A 19665-nucleotide genomic window follows, 5' to 3' on the forward strand; every position below is an offset into this window, starting at 1 on the left:
TCTTTTGGAGCTCAGGACTTTCAGGCCGTTCTAACCCATGCATAAACCGTCATATAAGGTGGCATATAGTCTGCTCCACTTCCTGTTGGATTTGTTGTGAAAGTATGGACATGATTTCCTCCTGGTTCAGTTTGTCGAAAAGTCTTTTTGCTGAATTGTTATAAGATGGAGATAAAACATCATTGCCAGCTTTATATTCTGAGTTGTATAATGGGTGGTCTCGTAATGAGTGGCTATGGTCGCCAGAAAAGTTTGTCGTTCCTGTATGAGTGTGCGCAGGTAAGTTTGCTTCAGTAATTTTCTTCGAACCCCCTGTTTGCTTTGAAGAGTTAGCACAGTATAAGAATTTGTCTACAATCTGTTCCCAAGTACCAAAACCTAAAACTGTTTCTGGATTTGTTGAATTCATTGACGTATAAATAGAACCAACAGAATATATGGTTTGAAGAATCTGGGCCTTCATTGTTAGAAGTTCATGTTTAACGTTTATAGCTTTATTGCCTTCTACAATATTTATATTGTTTGTTATTAAACCATTAGGAAAAAGTAGGAGGATAAATTCTTTGTTCTTGTACAGTTGCACCGTTTCTTCTGTTTTTGTTACTATTTCGATGCATGCTTTAATTTCTTTAATCTTGATTGTTTGAAATTCTTCATGTGTATGGTTCTTGTCGGCTTTTCCATTAAGCGCAGCATTTACTTCCGACTTCTTTGTATTTTTCATCTACATAAGTTTTGTCTGCTTTCTTATCTAACATTGCTGGTAGTTCGTATGCTTCAAAGTTTCTGGCATGACCTTCAATGTTCATACATCTGTTATCTAAATTGTTTAGTGTATCTTTTACGCTTGTACTTGGATTCTCTAAAGGTGCACTTGAACCAAGGGTATAGTTCAATATTATGTCGTCTGCTCTAACAGTAGTGAAGGATTCGTTTGTATGGTTCTTGTCGGCTTTACTGTCTAATGTAGCTTGAAGTTCATTTATATCGGAGATGTTGTGTTTATGAGATTTCAAAACTTTGTTCATTGCTTCGAGTTCAACTTTGTCAGCTTTACTTTTAATAGCATCTTCAAACGTTATTTTTGACTTAACTCTCAAAGTAAATCTTGGTTTCAACTAATACACCGTTAACATTGAAAGTAGAGGCATAAATTTCACCGGTATAACCAAATGCTTCTGGTGCTTTAGCTACATCATACTGTACAGTACAGCTTATGTCATAACCTTTAGCACGAATGTATTTATATCTTCTTTCATTAACATTTTTTGTCTTCGCTTCATCACTTCGTGTTAAATATCCATGGTAGTCGTTATAATCTGTTCGTCTGAAGTTATATAATGAACGTGGTTCTTGACTTTATCACTCAGAGCTAAAAGCTCATTTTTGTCTGCTTTTTCGGCTAATTTCTCATTAACATCATTCACTTCTAATTCAACTCTTCCGCCAGAACTCTTATTATCATTAATCTTTTTCATTAATTCGGTAATTACGTCATAAAGACTATATTCTGTTTTCGGTTTTGTAAATAATGAGTCAAAATTTCTTTTCATCATTACATCGCTGACATTAATGATATCACCAATTCCTTTTTTCATTTTTCTCTTCATTAATTCTGCAATAATGACGAATATAAATCTGTTAATTTATTCTCTTCATCGAGGATTATAGAATGTTTTGAAATTGAATCATTAACTCCTCTAAATAAATCAATAACTTCAGGATACACGTTTTTAATGTCTCGAATAACCCGACCAGTATCCTGTTGTTCATGTTCTTCGTTCCCGTCGTTACGTGGTTTTATATCTCTAACCATCATCAACGCAGCCATAACCGGAGGATTTGTTGCTATCTGTTCGAAAATCTGACCGTTATGTATGGTATATCTAAATAATTTCTTTGTGTTTGTTAAAACATTTGAAACAAGTCTTTTAAAACCATCTACAAAATTTCCTGTTTCACCTAATGTTCTTGCAGCATTTACAAGCTCACCCATTCCCGCTTTTGACCCCAAAAACGTCCATATTGCATTTATTTCACTCTGTATAGTTGTCCATTCAGCGAAACTAACACCCGCATTCGCTAAGCTGAAAATGAAATTCAGTGGATCGAACTTAATTCCACCTTCTTTTTCAATTTCAACGAACTCACTAACATGAGATTTTAAATATTCTTTCGTTAAAATTGTTTTCCCCGATGTTATGTCATTAACGAAACTATCACCGTCAAAAGTTAACGAATTCAATTTCGTCGTTGATGCTTTTATTTCATACACCGCTTTATCGATAGTTTTTGGCTCACCTTCTTTAGAAGCATATGAAACATTAATGAATGAATTATATGTATTCGTGAATGAATTAAAATCAATGATTTTCATTAATGACGCCTTTAATGATTCATTTACTGTCGAATCCCTTAAAGTAATTAATGAACTGTCATTTATGAAAGGTACACTGCAAACCGTCGAGTTTGGATCAAATGCTGTAGTTGGTGCAGGAATATTAATGATATAAGTCATTAAATCATTAAGTGACGTAAATAATGTTGTCGTTTTTGATTTAATTTCTTTAGCATCTGTTATATATGGTAATTTTATTTCTGTAGTTTCTGAATTAAAGATATTCGCTAAAATGTTTTGTAAACTGTTTTGAACAGCTGTGTAAACCGTTGAATCCGGAACTCTTACGATTTCACCGTCCTTAATAAAAGGCATTGCACATGGTGTAGTGCTTGGGTCAAATCTTTTTGGGTTATGATTCAACATATATTCTAATGCTTCATAAACAGACCTATATACGGTTGTATTATCTTTTTCAATAATTTCACCGTCCTTTATAAACGGCATAGTACATGGAGTTAAAATAGGGTCAAACTTTTCATAGTCCTTCCATGTTATGTATTTCTCAGTATTTCCATCAGTGATAACAATATATTTGTCAGTAAGTGTGAGAGAGTATTGACCAAAATATAAACGTTTAGCTCTGTCAGCTTCATACGCATATGCAGCTATACTCATATTTTAATGAGAATAAAATGTTGTTCTATTTGCAAAGTACAGACCCAAACGAATACGGGACAGTAAAGCTACAAACAAACTTAGGTCTACAGAATGAGGCGCTTGCATTCAGAATGGTTGACTTCAATACTATCGCTTCATTCGTTATAACAGATGAAACAGATTTCATGGAGATTGAAATAGATGGAAAGAAGCACGAAATAAGATTTCACAATAATGTAGAATATAAGATGGAAACATTAGCTGGAGTGTTAAATGCTCTCATAAATACTACAATAAACAAGGATAACGAAGAAAACTTAATGAATGTTAAACTTATTGCAGGAGTTTTGAAGTTCAGTTATGCGAAGGAGTTTAAGATACCAAGAATGAGTCATAGAGTACAACTTCTTTTGGGTGCATACCATATGACATTTCCTTTGAAAAGTGTTGACAAAACGATTGAGAGATGAAATCTGTTCCATACGTATGTTATGGTAATTGTTTGTACATTGAGTCTAAAATAGCTAATGTCACAGGCATTTCAGGAGTTAATAGTAAAGGTTCAGTAGAATATAAATCCTTCTGTTATGCAGTCAATTCAATGTTCATTCCAAACGTTCCTGTCATAGCAACTCATTTAGGTAAATGGGTTCGCATTAGTCCTCATAATTTGAAAGACATGCAATTCAGACTTGTTGACTTTCAAGGAGAGCCTGTAGAACTGAAGGCACCAGTGCGAATGACTGTTGAAGTTGACTTTTTAGAAAATATTAAATGCAACAGCTTACAAGAGAACTCAGAGCTAAAAATATAAAGTATGAATGTTATGTATTAGGTCATGAACTTTGGTTGTTGCTGTTTGATGAAACAAATGAATTAGTTATGTCAGTCAAGAGAACAGAAAAATATTGTGTTAGTGAAAACTGCACCAAGTCAATAAGATTAGGTTTGCATTATGAAGATGAGTTCGATACTGTTGAAGAAGTTTTGGATAGATATTACAAATTGCTTTAATTTACTAAAACATATTTCAAGCAAAGTTTATATTCTGTTGAAAGTTTTGTATACTCGTTCGAATATTTATACTTAAACTCAACTCCTGTAGTTCCTGGTGTTTCAATGATGCGGATGTTACCTATTTTCATGAATGGTGGCGATTTGACCACAGCATTCGATTTCAGGGTCGAGATAGTCAATGACACATTGTTTCCCTGTTATTCGTGAGATAACATTTTCAAGGTCCTCCTTTGTTAGAATTATTTGGTTCTTGCTTATAAGATTTTACCAAAAGCTTCTTATCGTCTTTGAGTAAAATTGTTTGGTATAACTGAAGAAGGTAATGGTCTACGTTATCTGAAGGATTTGTTTGAACATTTGTGTAAGGGTTGTCGTTGGCTTCTCTTGAAAGAATTTGGTCCAGTGGTGGATACTCTAACTTAACATCTGATGTAGCGTTAGCGTTTGAAGCTGAGTTTAAATTCACGGATTTCAGCTCTGGTTCTGGTTCTTTCAAACACTCTGAACTATAGTTCTTTATGACAATATTGTTTGTCGTTCGTGAGTCAACATTTGATGTTGGTTCAATTGGAACATTAACGGCACCAGCTAAGATGGATTTGCTTCTCATTTCATATAGAATAAAAACCTTTTATATGTATGAAATGAACAATATACTCGACAAGGGTTTGAATGTAAAGCTAACGAATGAAAATATTGTTGAATTCACTGAGACAGGTGCTGTGTATAAAGATGTAGAACTACTGAACAAAAGAGCTAAGGGAAGAAGCAGGAACATGAACAAAGGGTGGAAGCCTATAAAAATTTATGTCAATGATGGCTCAGGAGGTTCAAACATAAAGTATGCAGAAAGTTATAGAGTTTATGCTCTCAAAGGTGAAAAGCCTTCATTTAAGAACAGCTATTCTAACGCATATCCTCAAAAGCTAACGGATGGGGAAGTGGATGATATGAATGACAGCAAAAATATTAACAGAAATGGCGACAGAGATGCATGGAATTTGTTTACCATCAGTCAATTGAAGGTTAAACTTTAAAACAATGTTGGTCGTTCCCATGGAATATTTTTGACTTTAATGGTATTAGTCATGATATGAATCTCAAGGTATGAACGAGGAGAGATGAGAGACTTATATGCTTCCCAAATTTCTTCAAAAGGTAATGTTATACCTGACTGTTTCCAAATGAGTTCAATATCATAGCGTGAGAAACCTTGAAAGATAACGAAGTCAGTTATGAGACGTTTTATGTTTAAAGCTAAAAACCTCCATGTTTGCATAAGTATTGCTACAGTTAAAGTGGTAATGTCTGACTTTAGTAATGATGTTAGCTAATGGTGAGTCTGGCTTTGACACTAAACCTTTTCCGGCGAAGTCGTCACAAACTAATAAAGTGTTTGAGGATATTTTTTGAAGGGGTATTTTGAAAGTTTTGACAGAATGTAGTTTGTAAGTCGTTTCATATCGTAAACTCCTGAGTATTGACGTAAGTGGTGTTTGTCAATAATTCTTTCCATCTCCTCAGAAGTCTTTTGCATTCCTGACTGTATAAATTCAACGATGGCATAATATTTCCTCTTACGTCGAATGTAACGTTGAAGAAATTCAATGAGTTCACTGTCTGGAACTTTAACGACAGAGGCTTGAACTTTTGACATAAATGTTTTCGCTGTTGAGTCCATAGAGTCTGAAGTTGCTGATATAATGATTTGGTCATAATATGAGTCATTTCCTAAACGTTCTGTTATGAGTATATGACGAATGAGGTTAAATGTCTTACCTGAACCCATCTTTCCACAATAGAAATACACACCATTTGAACAGAACTCATAGTCCTTACTGAAAGGAAGAATAAGAGAAGAGTTAAGTTTGTCTGTAGTTTCATTCATGTCTTCATCTACGTCATGTATTAAATGCTTCATTTTATCTCCATTAAAAATGCAAGTCAGAAATATTCAGAACATAGCACCGAGTCTAACTGACAAGAGTATAAAGATATACTATGAACATGTTATGATGAAACCAACCAAAATTCAAGAAAGTCAGTATACTTATGAATATCCAAGACACTGGGTAGAGTATGTAGGAGGTGAGAAAGCTATTGAAATCAGACAGGTTCGAAGTATTCCAGCAGGAAGAACAATATTATTGAAGAACTTTAATGTTTTGAGATATAATGATGAAACAAAGAAGCAAGATAGTTTCCCTGTTGCTGTGTATGTGAACTTAGATACAGGAGATGACATGAAAGTTTTTAATACAAAGCTTCAAACGGTAGTGAGAGAACAACTGACTGCGGAAGGACATCCATTACCTTCAGAAGTTACCATAGCATATAATTTTGAAACAAACTCAATAGATTTTAAAGTCATCTCTGCAAAGAAGTCAGGTTTTACATTTAATGAAGCAGATGTATATTCGAATGAAAACTTCAAAGCTATTGCATGGTTAGATAATGACGATTGCTTTAAGAAAATATTTAAATACAGTGACTCAACGATGTCAATAGATGACCTTCGTGGAATGTTACCATCGACGTTTACAGTAGAAGGTTCAGCAGGATTGCTTACAAGATTGTCAATTGGTGGTATTTGGTCTCGTGAGAACATTGTTATAAAATCCAGTATAAGTGAATTTGCTGAAGAATCTATATTATGTCTTTCAAACTACATGTATTCGCCGCCGAAGCATTATAGTATAACAAACTTTGTCAGTAAGTTTAACATAAGACTTGTCGAACCTTCTTCAATGAAAGATGTTGTGCTACCTAAAGATGGAAAGGATGGACTCATTATTGAGATGATTTTAATAGCATATTAAATGAGCTTGTTCTTGAAGGTCATTCATGATGAAATAACTGTTGTAGAAGATGTTAGCAATTGTTCAGACATTTTGAAGCGTATAGATGAGATAAGAAAGAAGTTAGATAGACCGCAAAGCGGTGAGGGCGAAGCCCGTGAGAACGTTATGTTTCATTGACTTTCTCCAGTAACGAGAACTTTTATGAGATAATATTGAAGAGAGATGATTTTAATATGGTGTAAATGGTAGCTTGGGCAGCTTTAGGCGCAATGGGAACAAAAGCATTAGCATTTGGAGCAAAAGCACTTGGAGCTTATGACGCAGTAAATAAAATGAGTGGAGGAAGGGTTTCGAAGACATTAGATGCAAATAAAGGAAGATTGGAGGCTGGGTTGCAAAGAAGTTAAGATTAAATAAAATAGGGCTCATAAATAAAGCATCCAATTTGGTTGCGACTGAGTCAGAAAATGCTTTAGGAAAGGACGATGAGTTTGCAAAACACGCAAAAGACTTTAATGACCAGATGAAAGGTGAAACAATGCATTTAAATAGATCGATGGAACTAAAGAAAATGTTTCTTCTCCACCAGTAGTTCTTCCGTATGGTCCCTATGGAATGTATGGAAACCCTTATGAACGACCATTTGACCCATTGACTGGTGGAAGTAATGGTATCATTACGGCGAAGAAGAAAGACAGTCAAGTTGGAGACAGACGTGAAGAAAGCAACTAAAAAGAAACCAAGGAAGAGAGTTATAAAGCAATGAATTCAACAGGGTGAAAAAACAGGTGAAAAAAGAGGTGAGATCTCACCACTTCACCTAAATTTATTTTTGTGCTATGTTTTCATACGTGTGAGGGTGGTGATATCATTAATTTTTAAGTTTATTTTTATTTTATTTTTTATTTTAATTTTATATAAATGACAGAACAAAAGCAACTCATTCGAATTCCACAGTATAACAAACATACATTTAAACATTTATTCTTCCTTCCTGAACATAACATGTTCTTTCAAATACATCCGAGACCAGTTGACTTTTCATTGACTGTGTATAAAGATAGAAATAGTTATATCATTAAACCATACGATGACGAAGGTAAGTTATGTAAATTGTACGTTAAGAAGTTAGAGAAAGTTTATGGCTTCAAGTATGACTACAATAGGGTTAACACTGATGATGAAGATATTGAGGAAAATTTATGAGAACATTAGTGAAGTCGTTAGTGAGAACGATAGTGAGAACGTTTATTTTTTACATTAGTGAGTTCGTTAGTGAAGTGGTTGGCGGCTTTGTAAATATTTAAGGTTAAGTTAGTGTTGTCGTTTGTGTTGTAAAATATACGTTAACGGTTTTGTAAAGTGTCAAACCATTATCTTGGGTAAGGTGGAACGCAGTGCCACCATAACCAAGATAACTATACTAACTAATGTTTTGTTATGATTTCATCGTAAATGCTTTGTCATGATTTCATCGTAAACACTTTGTCAAAACTTCATCGTATATGTTTTGTCATGACTTCATCGTAAATGTTTTGTCGAAACTTCTTCGTAAACACTTTGTCAAAACTTCTTCGTAAACACTTTGTCAAAACTTCTTCGTATATGTTTTGTCAAAACTTCATCGTATATGTTTTGTCATGATTTCTTCGTAAATGTTTTGTTATGATTTCTTCGAAACTAAACATAAACACTTTGTCAAAACTTCTTCGTAAATGTTTTGTCGAAACTTCATCGTAATGAGTGTAAATGACCCAAAAATAATGTTTAGGTGAAGAGGTGAGATCTCACCTGTTTTTTCACCCTTGTGAATTTACACCAAAAATAATGTTTGTCATGATTTCATCGTATATGTTTTGTCAAAACTTCATCGTATATGTTTTGTCATGATTTCTTCGTAAATGTTTTGTTATGATTTCTTCGAAACTAAACATAAACACTTTGTCAAAACTTCTTCGTAAATGTTTTGTCGAAACTTCATCGTAATGAGTGTAAATGACCCAAAAATAATGTTTAGGTGAAGAGGTGAGATCTCACCTGTTTTTTCACCCTTGTGAATTTACACCAAAAATAATGTTTGTCATGATTTCATCGTAAACACTTTGTCAAAACTTCTTCGTAAATGTTTTGTCAAAACTTCATCGTAAATGCTTTGTCAAAACTTCATCGTAAATGCTTTGTCAAAACTTCTTCGTAAATGTTTTGTTATGATTTCATCGTAAACACTTTGTCAAAACTTCATCGTAAATGCTTTGTCGAAACTTCATCGAAACTATACGTAAATGTTTTGTTATGATTTCATCGTAAATGTTTTGTCAAGATTTCTTCATAATGAGCGTAAATGACCAAAAAATAATTCATGAGGGTAGATATCAGGTTATATCTAATCATCTACCCTAAAATATATTTTAGTTAAAGTCCATCAAATATTTTTAGGATACTTTCACCAAATAATGTTTATATCAGATGAAACAGTAAAGTATTATATCTATTAAATCGTCTATGATGTAAATTGTGTATAGAATGAAATGAGGGTAGAATGTGTATATCTAATGAAATCATAAATGAAATAATAATTTATAAAGAAATGAAGGGAAACATTCAGCAATACTTTACTGTTTCATCTGATATAAACATTATTTGGTGAAAGTATCCTAAAAATATTTGATGGACTTTAACTAAAATATATTTTAGGGTAGATGATTAGATATAACCTGATATCTACCCTCATGAATTATTTTTTGGTCATTTACGCTCATTATGAAGAAATCTTGACAAAACATTTACGATGAAATCATAACAAAACATTTACGATGAAATCATAACAAAACATTTACGTATAGTTTCGATGAAGTTTCGACAAAGCATTTACGATGAAGTTTTGACAAAGTGTTTACGATGAAATCATAACAAAACATTTACGAAGAAGTTTTGACAAAGCATTTACGATGAAGTTTTGACAAAACATTTACGAAGAAGTTTTGACAAAGTGTTTACGATGAAATCATGACAAACATTATTTTTGGTGTAAATTCACAAGGGTGAAAAAACAGGTGAGATCTCACCTCTTCACCTAAACATTATTTTTGGGTCATTTACACTCATTACGATGAAGTTTCGACAAAACATTTACGAAGAAGTTTTGACAAAGTGTTTATGTTTAGTTTCGAAGAAATCATAACAAAACATTTACGAAGAAATCATGACAAAACATATACGATGAAGTTTTGACAAAACATATACGATGAAGTTTTGACAAAACATATACGATGAAATCATGACAAACATTATTTTTGGTGTAAATTCACAAGGGTGAAAAAACAGGTGAAAAAACAGGTGAAAAAACGAAGAACTTTTGCTCTTTTCGAGTAAATTTACATTTTTCGTTCAATAAAGAGTCAGAAACTACAAGCGCATTACCTTGGAGTAGAATTCCTCCGAAGCCTCTCATTGAATGGGAGACTTCGGAAGGACTCTACTCAAATTGTAGTTTCTTTAGCCTTTTGTAGACCAGGGAGCCGTAGTGAGATGCTTTAGGGCCAAGCTCTTCCGAAGTCTCTCATGCAATGAGAGGCCTCGGAAGAACTTGGCCCTATTCTAGTAATTACGAAGTATCTGACTTTTTAGGAGCGAGAGAGTAGTAGTATAAGTGAATGCGTGCAATAACGTATAACTAATATCGCTAGAAGCACAATAATTATGCGGCCTAGCTACTATACCCTAGCAACTAGGCTGCATAATTACTGTGCTTCTGATTTGCAGGGCTCTTATGGAAGACCAAGCGGAGGTCTGATGCTGAAACCACTTGCTGGTATGGATGAAGCAGCACTATGATTGGTCAGAACAAAGGCTGCACATCATACCAGCAAGGGATGGTTGAGCGTGACTCCAGCTATGGTCTTCCATGCAGAAATGACACTTTTGCGTTTTTGGCGGGAAAGTTTTGAGCAGTTGCTTTGAGCTAGCCCATTCTTACTACCATTACAACACATTCATACTGCAAGTATAGAATTTAACTTTTTTAGGCAAAATTTCAAATTTCTAATTTACCCAGATTTGCCTTACTTTTACCACCTCTCTAAAGCTGGGGACACCGCCTATCGTTGGGAGTAGCTATTAAATAGAACCACCAAGGGTATTTTTCGAACTGCCGGTGTAGTGGAAACATCCGACATAATGATTCATTATGCCAACGTTTGATTCTCATTTAGCCAATTTTTTTCTTTTTTGGATCATGAATTTTTTTTGGGTCACTATAAGATTTGTTTCATGTTCTAAATCTGCTGCATATGTAATCTATTTTTATTTACCTATTTTTTAAAAATCTATTGGATTGTCAAATTTGAATATATTTAAAATCATAAAAATCCAAAAAAACTATAAATATATGTTTTATGCTATGGCATTCCAAACGGGAACCGCGGTTGGTTACCATGGATTTCCGTCACCGGTCACATTTTAAAGATTTTTAAAGCCTTATAAAAATATGCTTTGTAAATCATTTTTTGTAAATCGGCAAAAATTTGGTAATTTTCTTCAACTAATAAATCTGCGAATAGCATTTATAATACAAGAACAATCTTTTAAAATGCGTTTGATTCATTTTTGTATAATTTCATATAGGCACATATATTCTTCCGGGACTTTCCGTGATTTTACCGTAAAATCATTAGTTTACACCAATTTTTCCGTATTTTGAATAGTTTACTGCACTTTTTCCGTAAAATTGAGTTACGGGAATCCGCAAAATTTCCGGACCTCATTTTTCATAGAATATAATAATAATATTTGATAAAAAGATATATTATTTATATTTTTGATTTTTGAATTACGGAAAAAGTGAATTGTTAACTTGATTTTTTTATATGGTTAATTTTTCAAATGATATTATGAAGATCTAAAATATTAAAAGTAAAAAATTGAATTAAGGAAAAAGTGAGGTCAAAAGTGAAATAAATTTGCAGAACAATTTTCATTGAAATAAGACATTGAGTATCACACTTTAGTGAATCAACATCTATAAGAATGAAGTGTTTTGAAGCTGAAATAATATTGAATAGAAATTAATTTTTTCTGAAATTTTGAATGAAATTATGGGAAATAAAAAAATTACTAAATATTGTATTCATACAAATATATTATTTTAAAGGAAAAATAGATGCTGATAGAAACGATGAAAAATTTTGAAAACTTTACAATTAATTTATGTTCGTTCACCACAGAGCTTGCAATCCAAAGCTCACGTTAGACTACAAGAGTCATGAAGTCTCATACTAAGGGATATCCAACATATATTTTAATAATCTAATGTTTGTGACAAATATTCAACATAAAATTAAGTTTTCGTTTCGTTACAAGGCATTCATACTTTGGAGATATCATATTTAATGTACAGAAAAGTTAATATTAAACAATACATGCTAAAGAATTAATAAATAAGATAATAAAATAAATTTATACGTAATTACTTTCATTTAATATGCTTTATGCTGTATAATATTGATTAAGAGGCATTAAAAGGTTCCATAGTCTGCTTTTATAGGCAAGATTTTTGATAAAAATTTTAAATTTTGAAAAATGATGAGAAAAGGAAAAAAAAGGTAAATGAGAGCAAGAGGAGGGAAAAAAAAGAAAAAGAAAAGAAAGGGAAGGGAAAAATAAAAGAAAGAAGGACATATAAAAATTTAGATGCGCATTCTTAATGCCGAGGCGGCTTGCCGCCGAGGCGCGATTTTTTTAGGCCTCTACGGTAACCCGGCAATGTTTTTTTAAATCTTGTACAGCCCTATTTTATGCATAGTGCCGATACTCAAATATCAGATTACTTAGATCCATGAATAATATCCGAATTTTTTTTCTTAAAATTAAACTTCAAAACTTCTTGCAATCTTAGTCTTCATCAATTGTAAATTTTTAAAACCATTTTTTAAAATAATTTTGCGTAAATTTTATTCTCATGTTGTTTTAATCGAAAATTGATACATTTTCAAAAAAATAATATTGACTTATGAAATTCATTTTTAAGGTGAAATAGTATTGTTTTTATTAAAGTATATGAATAATATATAAAAAATTAATGAATAATATAAGCAGATTTTTAGTTTACAAAACAAATATGAGCAATGCAATTTCAAACTTTTGCTGGCAATTTCGATATTGCTCAAGTTTGTAGTATTTGTGATACCTATAACATCGGCTTAATCAAAATTCGATTTTTCTTATGAGTTATTGAGAAAATTTGATTGCAATGAGAAGGATTTCGACGTTTTTGATAAACTAAGAGCTGAGCTTTAGGGGTTCAGTTCATTTATGGCTGTAGTTTGATGCGTAGATCTCTTTTTTATTGTAAATTCTTTCAGCATGGAGATCGAGAATGAATCTTTTGAGAACTTTATGAGTTTTTACACCCGTAAAGAGGTCCTTCGAGGAAAGATAGTCCAGACTACATGAAGATGTGGGTTAACCAAAAAAATCCGATGGTTTCCCCATATTCATGTAGATCTTCGAAAAAATGAGCACCAAAAAAGCCAAAAAAATAGGCTTTTTATTGGATTTGTACACTAGATCAATAATCTATTTAGGATCTGACACTCTTTTTAGCCAGAGATATGAGGTCCTTTCTAGGAAAACGATCTATTCATCCATAAAAAAATGAATTATCGTTTTCCCCAGAAATTACATGGGGAGTGGTAAAAGTAAGGAAAATCTGGGTATTCAAATTCACATATTTTTAATATAAGCGATATTATATCTAAAATTACTTTATTTGCACATAATATTATACTTTTATAGATAACCCTTTTTAAATTCTTTTTGCCTTCACCCATTTTTTTATTTTTTTCTTGAAACTCATTGAAAAATTTCAATTTGGGACAGTGGGAATCCCAAACAGCAAGCAGCCCTAGTGGATTGGGGAAATCCATACATCCTTAGTAAATTAGTCACTTTTTTTAATGGATTAAAGTTGTTTCGATCCGAGTAGGGGTAATTTTAGCTAAAAGTGACACACCCGTGAAGGGTGTGATTACCGATCGGTAATTTCGACAGTTTAGAATTTAAAATTTTTTATGGAACTGTTGCGAGTTTCATAAAGAATTTAAGGAATATAAGCAAAGATTTGAATCAAAATCTTAGACCTAAGCCGCTCGATTCGCTCGCAGCTTCCGCGAATTACAGATCAGCAAAGATTTGAATCAAAATCTTCGAACTAAGCCGATCGCTTCGCTCGCGGCTTTCTTTATTATTTTAAATTTGCATATTTCCATCAAAAGTTCATAAGGTAAAAAATTTCGTTTATTTTTACTAAGAAAAAAAAGGTTTTTGATAATAAATTAATTTTATTTCGAAAAAGTAGCAATAATCGTAAAAGGGTATTGATAGGCTTGCTAAAGTAACTAATTTTAGCTGTCAAATACTTTTGTATTTTGAAGTAAATTAGTATAAATTTGTTTTTACTTTTATTTCGAAAAAGTAGCAATAATCGTAAAAGGGTATTGATAGGCTTGCTAAAGTAACTAATTTTAGCTGTCAAATACTTTTGTATTTTGAAGTAAATTAGTATAAATTTGTTTTTACTTTTATTTCGAAAAAGTAGCAATAATCGTAAAAGGGTATTGATAGGCTTGCTAAAGTAACTAATTTTAGCTGTCAAATACTTTTGTATTTTGAAGTAAATTAGTATAAATTTGTTTTTACTTTTATTTCGAAAAAGTAGCAATAATCGTAAAAGGGTATTGATAGGCTTGCTAAAGTAACTAATTTTAGCTGTCAAATACTTTTGTATTTTGAAGTAAATTAGTATAAATTTGTTTTTACTTTTATTTCGAAAAAGTAGCAATAATCGTAAAGGGTATTGATAGGCTTGCTAAAGTAACTAATTTTAGCTGTCAAATACTTTTGTATTTTGAAGTAAATTAGTATAAATTTGATATTATTTTAACTCCCTTTGAAAACCTCAATTTTCCATACAGAGGGAACGGGAATAGCATCCAATATTCCCTGAGAATGGTTGCGCATTCTCAGTTCCCTCTATATTTCGAACGAAGCTCTCATCGGTCTTTTTTTAATACTAAACGTTTTTTTTCCTGTCACTTTTAGCTAAAATTTGGGTTTGCCGTTTCGATCCAACATACAGTATCATAGTTATACCGAAGCAACAACATGTTCTCACATAAACAAATAATTCCTTCACTCATAATTACTGATTTTAAATCTTATTTTAAGTTCAAATTTCAAAACGTACTATTTACTTACAGTATCATAGTTATACTGAAGCAACAACATGTTCTCACATAAACAAATAATTCCTTTTGCTTATTAATACAGAATTTATAAATTTCTTACATTTCTTGTGAAATATTAAGAAATTTATCTTTCTAACACATTGCTAATTTACTCTATCTATTATATTTCATAATATAATAAAAAGTAAAAGTAAATAATCAATAAATTAAGCGTTTATTTTGAAAAATTTAAAAATTATAAGATAATGTGGACTTATTCATGCTTGATACTTCTTTTTGCCAGGTTTAAAACTGTTTTTAATGAGGGAAGTAAAACACTTGGTTCGATTTCGCGACTTTCCAAAATTGATCTGATCTGATCAATTAAATTCAAGCACTCGTCAAATTTCCTTTCCCTTTCTTCGACAATCGAACTTCCAGCTCTTGTGGATTATCTTAAAAATTTTGCGTTTTTTTGGAAAAAAAATGTTTAAACCGAGTACTTTCTGACACAAAATCCACAATGTCATAAACTTTGAAAGATTAAAAAATTACTTTCAGAAAGTTTACAAATATATACTTTCAGACAAAAAGATTTTTAATCTTTCAAACTTTTTTTTAGTCAGCCTTATATTAATTTTGATATCTATCCCAAACACATTATAATAAATATTCACCAAGCAAATCAGAATCACAGAGAAATAATGGAGAAGCTTGATAAAAAGAAGCCAGAAAGAGAAAAAGAAAGTCCATCGTAAATTCCCATTTGCATCAAAATCATCTTCTTCATCGAGTTCTTCAAGCTCTCCCAGTTCATCTAGCTTATCTTTCTCATCAAGTTCTTCATCTTCATCTTCTTCAAGCTCTTCTTCCTATTCTTCCAGTTCATCTATATATTCAGATGAAGAAGTCTTTGTTATTAATACATTAACTCCTAGTTATGTATCAATTTGCTATGAATAATGTTCGAATGACAACGAAAACTGTTTCGAAGGATTCATCTTCTTCATTATCATCCTCATCCGATGTTTTAAGTAATAAAATATTAATATTTTTATTTGAAATTTAAAATTGATAATGTAATAATAGCATAAACAAAAATACATGTATATGTTTTAAAAAATGATATTTTAATTTTTCTGACATATGATTATGAACTCTGAGAAATAAAGATTTTTTCCGATTGACTTTGCACATAATTCTGTCAGATATTTGAATAGAAGAAGTAGGTGTTCGAGAAGGATCTACTTTGTTTGGTATTAAATCATTTGAGAATTGTATTACATAGGGTGCAAATAATGCGCAAAAATTTTGGAGTTGATCATTATTAAAAATCAAATCCATTAATATAGAATAGCAGCAGCTGCATATTCAAAAAATATACATATGTCAATATTCATTCAATCGCAGCAACAACGTCAAGAACATAAGAATTTCATCAGGGAGTGTTGCTCTTATTGAATCATTTTCATCCAACAATGTATCCGACTTCAATATATCAACTTCCCATTTTCTGTTAAAAATATTTCAATATTTGCATTCAATGAATGCACATCAATTCGGTGTCAATCTATCTTTGAGAATATATCTCCATACTACGTCAAAATTATTGAAAGATCAGGAATTTCTCTCAAGCCCAGAATCGTCAAAAATATATGTAAAATGTATACAATAATTCAGCCTTTATTTTCAAATAATAAAATATAAACATTCGCGTATTTAATTGATTTGATAAGCATCGCTATAGGATATTATATTGAGATCACAAAGTTCATGTCTATGAATTTAGCCTATAGACGAAAGTTTTTGTTATAGGATTGTTTTTTAAAAAATAAAATAGAAAATAGACATTTTTAAACTGAAAAGACATTTAAAAACCTTGAAATGATATTATTATTTTCGAGCATTATTATTGGTACTGAATTAAAAACTAATTAACTCACCAAAAATGAAATTCCTGCAAAGTCCCTTGATTCAATGCATCGTCAGAAAAATAACTCCGTAGGTCCATATAATATTTTTAATTAAGGATGTCGCTTTGCGAAAAAAACGGATATGCTAGCAACTTTCTCCAAATATCCTATATCACGATATTTGGCACTTTTCTACCTCGCTTTATTGGCACTTTTTAAAAATGAGAATAATGATATTTATGATATTTCCATTTTTTCTGTGAACACTAGTTTAAAGGTATCAAATAAATAATAAATTTCACGATTTTATTGATTTTTAGTGAAGTTGCTACTTCCATTCAATTTTTCGTGCTATTTGGCCGGGTTTTTGTCAGAATCGCACGTTTTTATTTTATGATTTTTGGAATCTACATATATAGGTAAGCTTATAGAACCCCCATGATATTTTGTCAAAAATGCGATTTGCGATTGTCAAATATCAGTAGTATATATGACGGGTTTTGTGACTTTTTTTGTTACATCTATATATAGACGATGCATTAAATTATATTTATTTATAAATCATTAAAAAATTAACATTATTTTTAAAATAATTTATTTTTTTATTCTGACATAAATGACCCAACAAAGTAAAACCAGATAAAATAGATTATCGAATTTTAGAGGATGGTGTTCCTGTTTATATTCAAAGATTTAAAGGGAAGCAATATTATAGAATTGTTAATCCTGAATACATAAAACATTTATTTAAAAAGGAAGACTGTGAATTATTAAACGCTAATGAATATGAAACCAATAAATCAAAATTGAAATATAAATATATTGGAAGTGATGAAAGGTGTAAAGATAAAGATAAAGTTTATTCAGTTTCATATAATGAATGGAAAACCAATAAGATAAGAAAACATTTAGGAGATTATGGGAAATGTTCTGAATTCTTTAAATCTAGTATATACGAGAGAGTAAAAGAAATTAGAAATAATTATTTTCATGAATAAAAGATTCACTACCATAATGAAATAAAATGATTTATTTTTTTATCTTTTATAAAAGAAGCTATATATAAATGATGTCAGATATTCCGCGATTAATTAAACATTGTTTAAATCCTGAATGGGTTAAACTTCAATTAAAAAATGAAGATTGTGAATTATTAAATGAATATGAAAGCCAAAATAAGCTAATGAGGTATAAATATAATGATAAAGAATATTTAATTTCATGGAATCAATGGAGTCATAATCAAAGACCTCATAAACGAGAAGAAGAAATTGAAAATAACGAAATGGAAATCATTGATGACATTAAAGAGGATGGAATTCCTAAATTTTGTAGAAAAACCTTTAGAACTAAGTTAGGAGCATATAAACGTAGAGTATTAAATCCTGAATACATAAAACATTTATTTAAAAAGGAAGACTGTGAATTATTAAACGTTAATGAATATGAAAATGCTAAATCAAAACTGAGATATAAATATATTGGAAGTGATGAAAGATGCAAAGATAAAGATAAAGTTTATACAGTTTCATATAATAACTGGCACACGTTAGGGATAAGAAAACATTTAGGAGATTATGGGAAATGTTCTGAATTCTTTAAATCTAGTATGTATGAGAGAGTAAAAGAAATTAGAAATAATTATTTTCATGAATGAAAGAAATTAAAAATTCATGTCTTACATTTTTGAATAATTTATTTTTTTAATTTGTATGAAAATGAGTGTCAAAACTAACGACGTTAAAAAATTGGGATTCACAAATGAGGAAATAAAGGATATATTAGAGGAAGCGGGTTATGAGGTTAGTAAATATTATTTAAGAAATTGTCAAAAATTCACGGAGTTTTTAAATGAGTTTGATTATGATGGAAAAATGAATAAAGATGATGTTATAAATTTCTTATATCCCACATCTGAAGAAGAAAAACCTAAAGAACATGATGTTTTCCCTGAATATTATGAAGAACGGATTAAAGATGATGAATATGATGAAATTGAAAGACTGGAAAAAATAAGAGATGAAATAGATGAAAAAATTAAGGAATTAAGAGAAGTTGAAAAATATAATGAAAATGAAGTAGAGGGTTTAATGAATATCCCAGCTTCAGAATCAGCAGTTCAAAAATCTCATGAAGAAAGATATAAAAATTATGTCTCAGAATCAACACAAAATTTATTAGATGGTGAAATAGACGAAACACTTTCAGAAGAAGGTACTAAATTTATTCGTAAACATAAGCTTCAGTTTATTGATAATGAAGAATACCCTTGTATCTTACTTTCACCCCCTCTCGATTCTGAGAAATTCAAAAAAGCACTGAAAAATGTAACATATGCAACAAATACGATTAAGAAAGAAGACCATGATATTTACACAAATTATTATTTAAATAAATGCACAGGTGTTGATAAAGTTTTTGATTTATTAGATAAAATATCAAAAGAAACCATTGGTACATATAAAATTTTATGTGATTGTGGTTTCATTATTGAAGATACCAATAATGTTTCATATGAAAGAACAGCACCGAAGGAAGACGAAGTGGAAAGGTCTATACCATTCGTTATTAAGAATATAAAAGATATGAAAACGTATAAGCATTATATTTATTCATTTATTTCAGAAAAAATGGAAACAACCCATAAAACATCATCTCATCATTTTATAGCTATTCATACATTCCTTTTCAAAGTTGTGAAATTAAATAAGACA

The 19665-nt window shown here is 31.0% G+C and overlaps 5 protein-coding genes and 1 pseudogene across 6 annotated transcripts, besides 8 other annotated features; 2 read left to right on the forward strand and 4 right to left on the reverse strand.

Annotated features, from left to right (window-relative positions):
* Positions 1-8245: part of a mobile genetic element that runs on past the window's edge.
* TVAGG3_0071790 lies at positions 36-1610 on the reverse strand (annotated as a pseudogene). The gene has a single exon. A coding segment is annotated over exon 1 (1575 nt).
* Positions 1932-2764, reverse strand: TVAGG3_0071800 (uncharacterized protein; the record flags this gene model as incomplete). Its single annotated transcript, XM_051221748.1, has 1 exon — positions 1932-2764. A coding segment is annotated over one exon (833 nt), but the record flags the coding sequence as incomplete, so codon positions are not given.
* Positions 4343-4625, reverse strand: TVAGG3_0071810 (uncharacterized protein; the record flags this gene model as incomplete). Its single annotated transcript, XM_051221749.1, has 1 exon — positions 4343-4625. A coding segment is annotated over one exon (283 nt), but the record flags the coding sequence as incomplete, so codon positions are not given.
* TVAGG3_0071820 (uncharacterized protein) lies at positions 5400-5903 on the reverse strand (the record flags this gene model as incomplete). Its single annotated transcript, XM_051221750.1, has 1 exon — positions 5400-5903. One exon carries the CDS (start codon positions 5901-5903, stop codon positions 5400-5402), a length of 504 nt encoding a protein of 167 aa, XP_051106736.1.
* Positions 6514-6834, forward strand: TVAGG3_0071830 (uncharacterized protein; the record flags this gene model as incomplete). Its single annotated transcript, XM_051221751.1, has 1 exon — positions 6514-6834. One exon carries the CDS (start codon positions 6514-6516, stop codon positions 6832-6834), a length of 321 nt encoding a protein of 106 aa, XP_051106737.1.
* Positions 7562-8245: a terminal%2Cinverted (terminal inverted repeat of Maverick-1C transposon ID:TVAGG3_0071690).
* A 2105-nt stretch (positions 8246-10350) lies between these two features.
* Positions 10351-10411: a mobile genetic element.
* Positions 10412-12411: 2000 nt separating this feature from the next.
* Positions 12412-12604: a mobile genetic element.
* A 1188-nt stretch (positions 12605-13792) lies between these two features.
* Positions 13793-13822: a terminal%2Cinverted (terminal inverted repeat of MuDR-3_TvMULE3 transposon ID:TVAGG3_0071860).
* Positions 13793-14931: a mobile genetic element.
* Positions 14902-14931: a terminal%2Cinverted (terminal inverted repeat of MuDR-3_TvMULE3 transposon ID:TVAGG3_0071860).
* A 3770-nt stretch (positions 14932-18701) lies between these two features.
* Positions 18702-19665: part of a mobile genetic element that runs on past the window's edge.
* TVAGG3_0071880 (uncharacterized protein) lies at positions 18826-19405 on the forward strand (the record flags this gene model as incomplete). Its single annotated transcript, XM_051221752.1, has 1 exon — positions 18826-19405. A coding segment is annotated over one exon (580 nt), but the record flags the coding sequence as incomplete, so codon positions are not given.

This window comes from Trichomonas vaginalis, chromosome IV, assembly GCF_026262505.1.
Source record: "Trichomonas vaginalis G3 chromosome IV, whole genome shotgun sequence".
Taxonomy (NCBI): Eukaryota; Parabasalia; order Trichomonadida; family Trichomonadidae; genus Trichomonas; species Trichomonas vaginalis.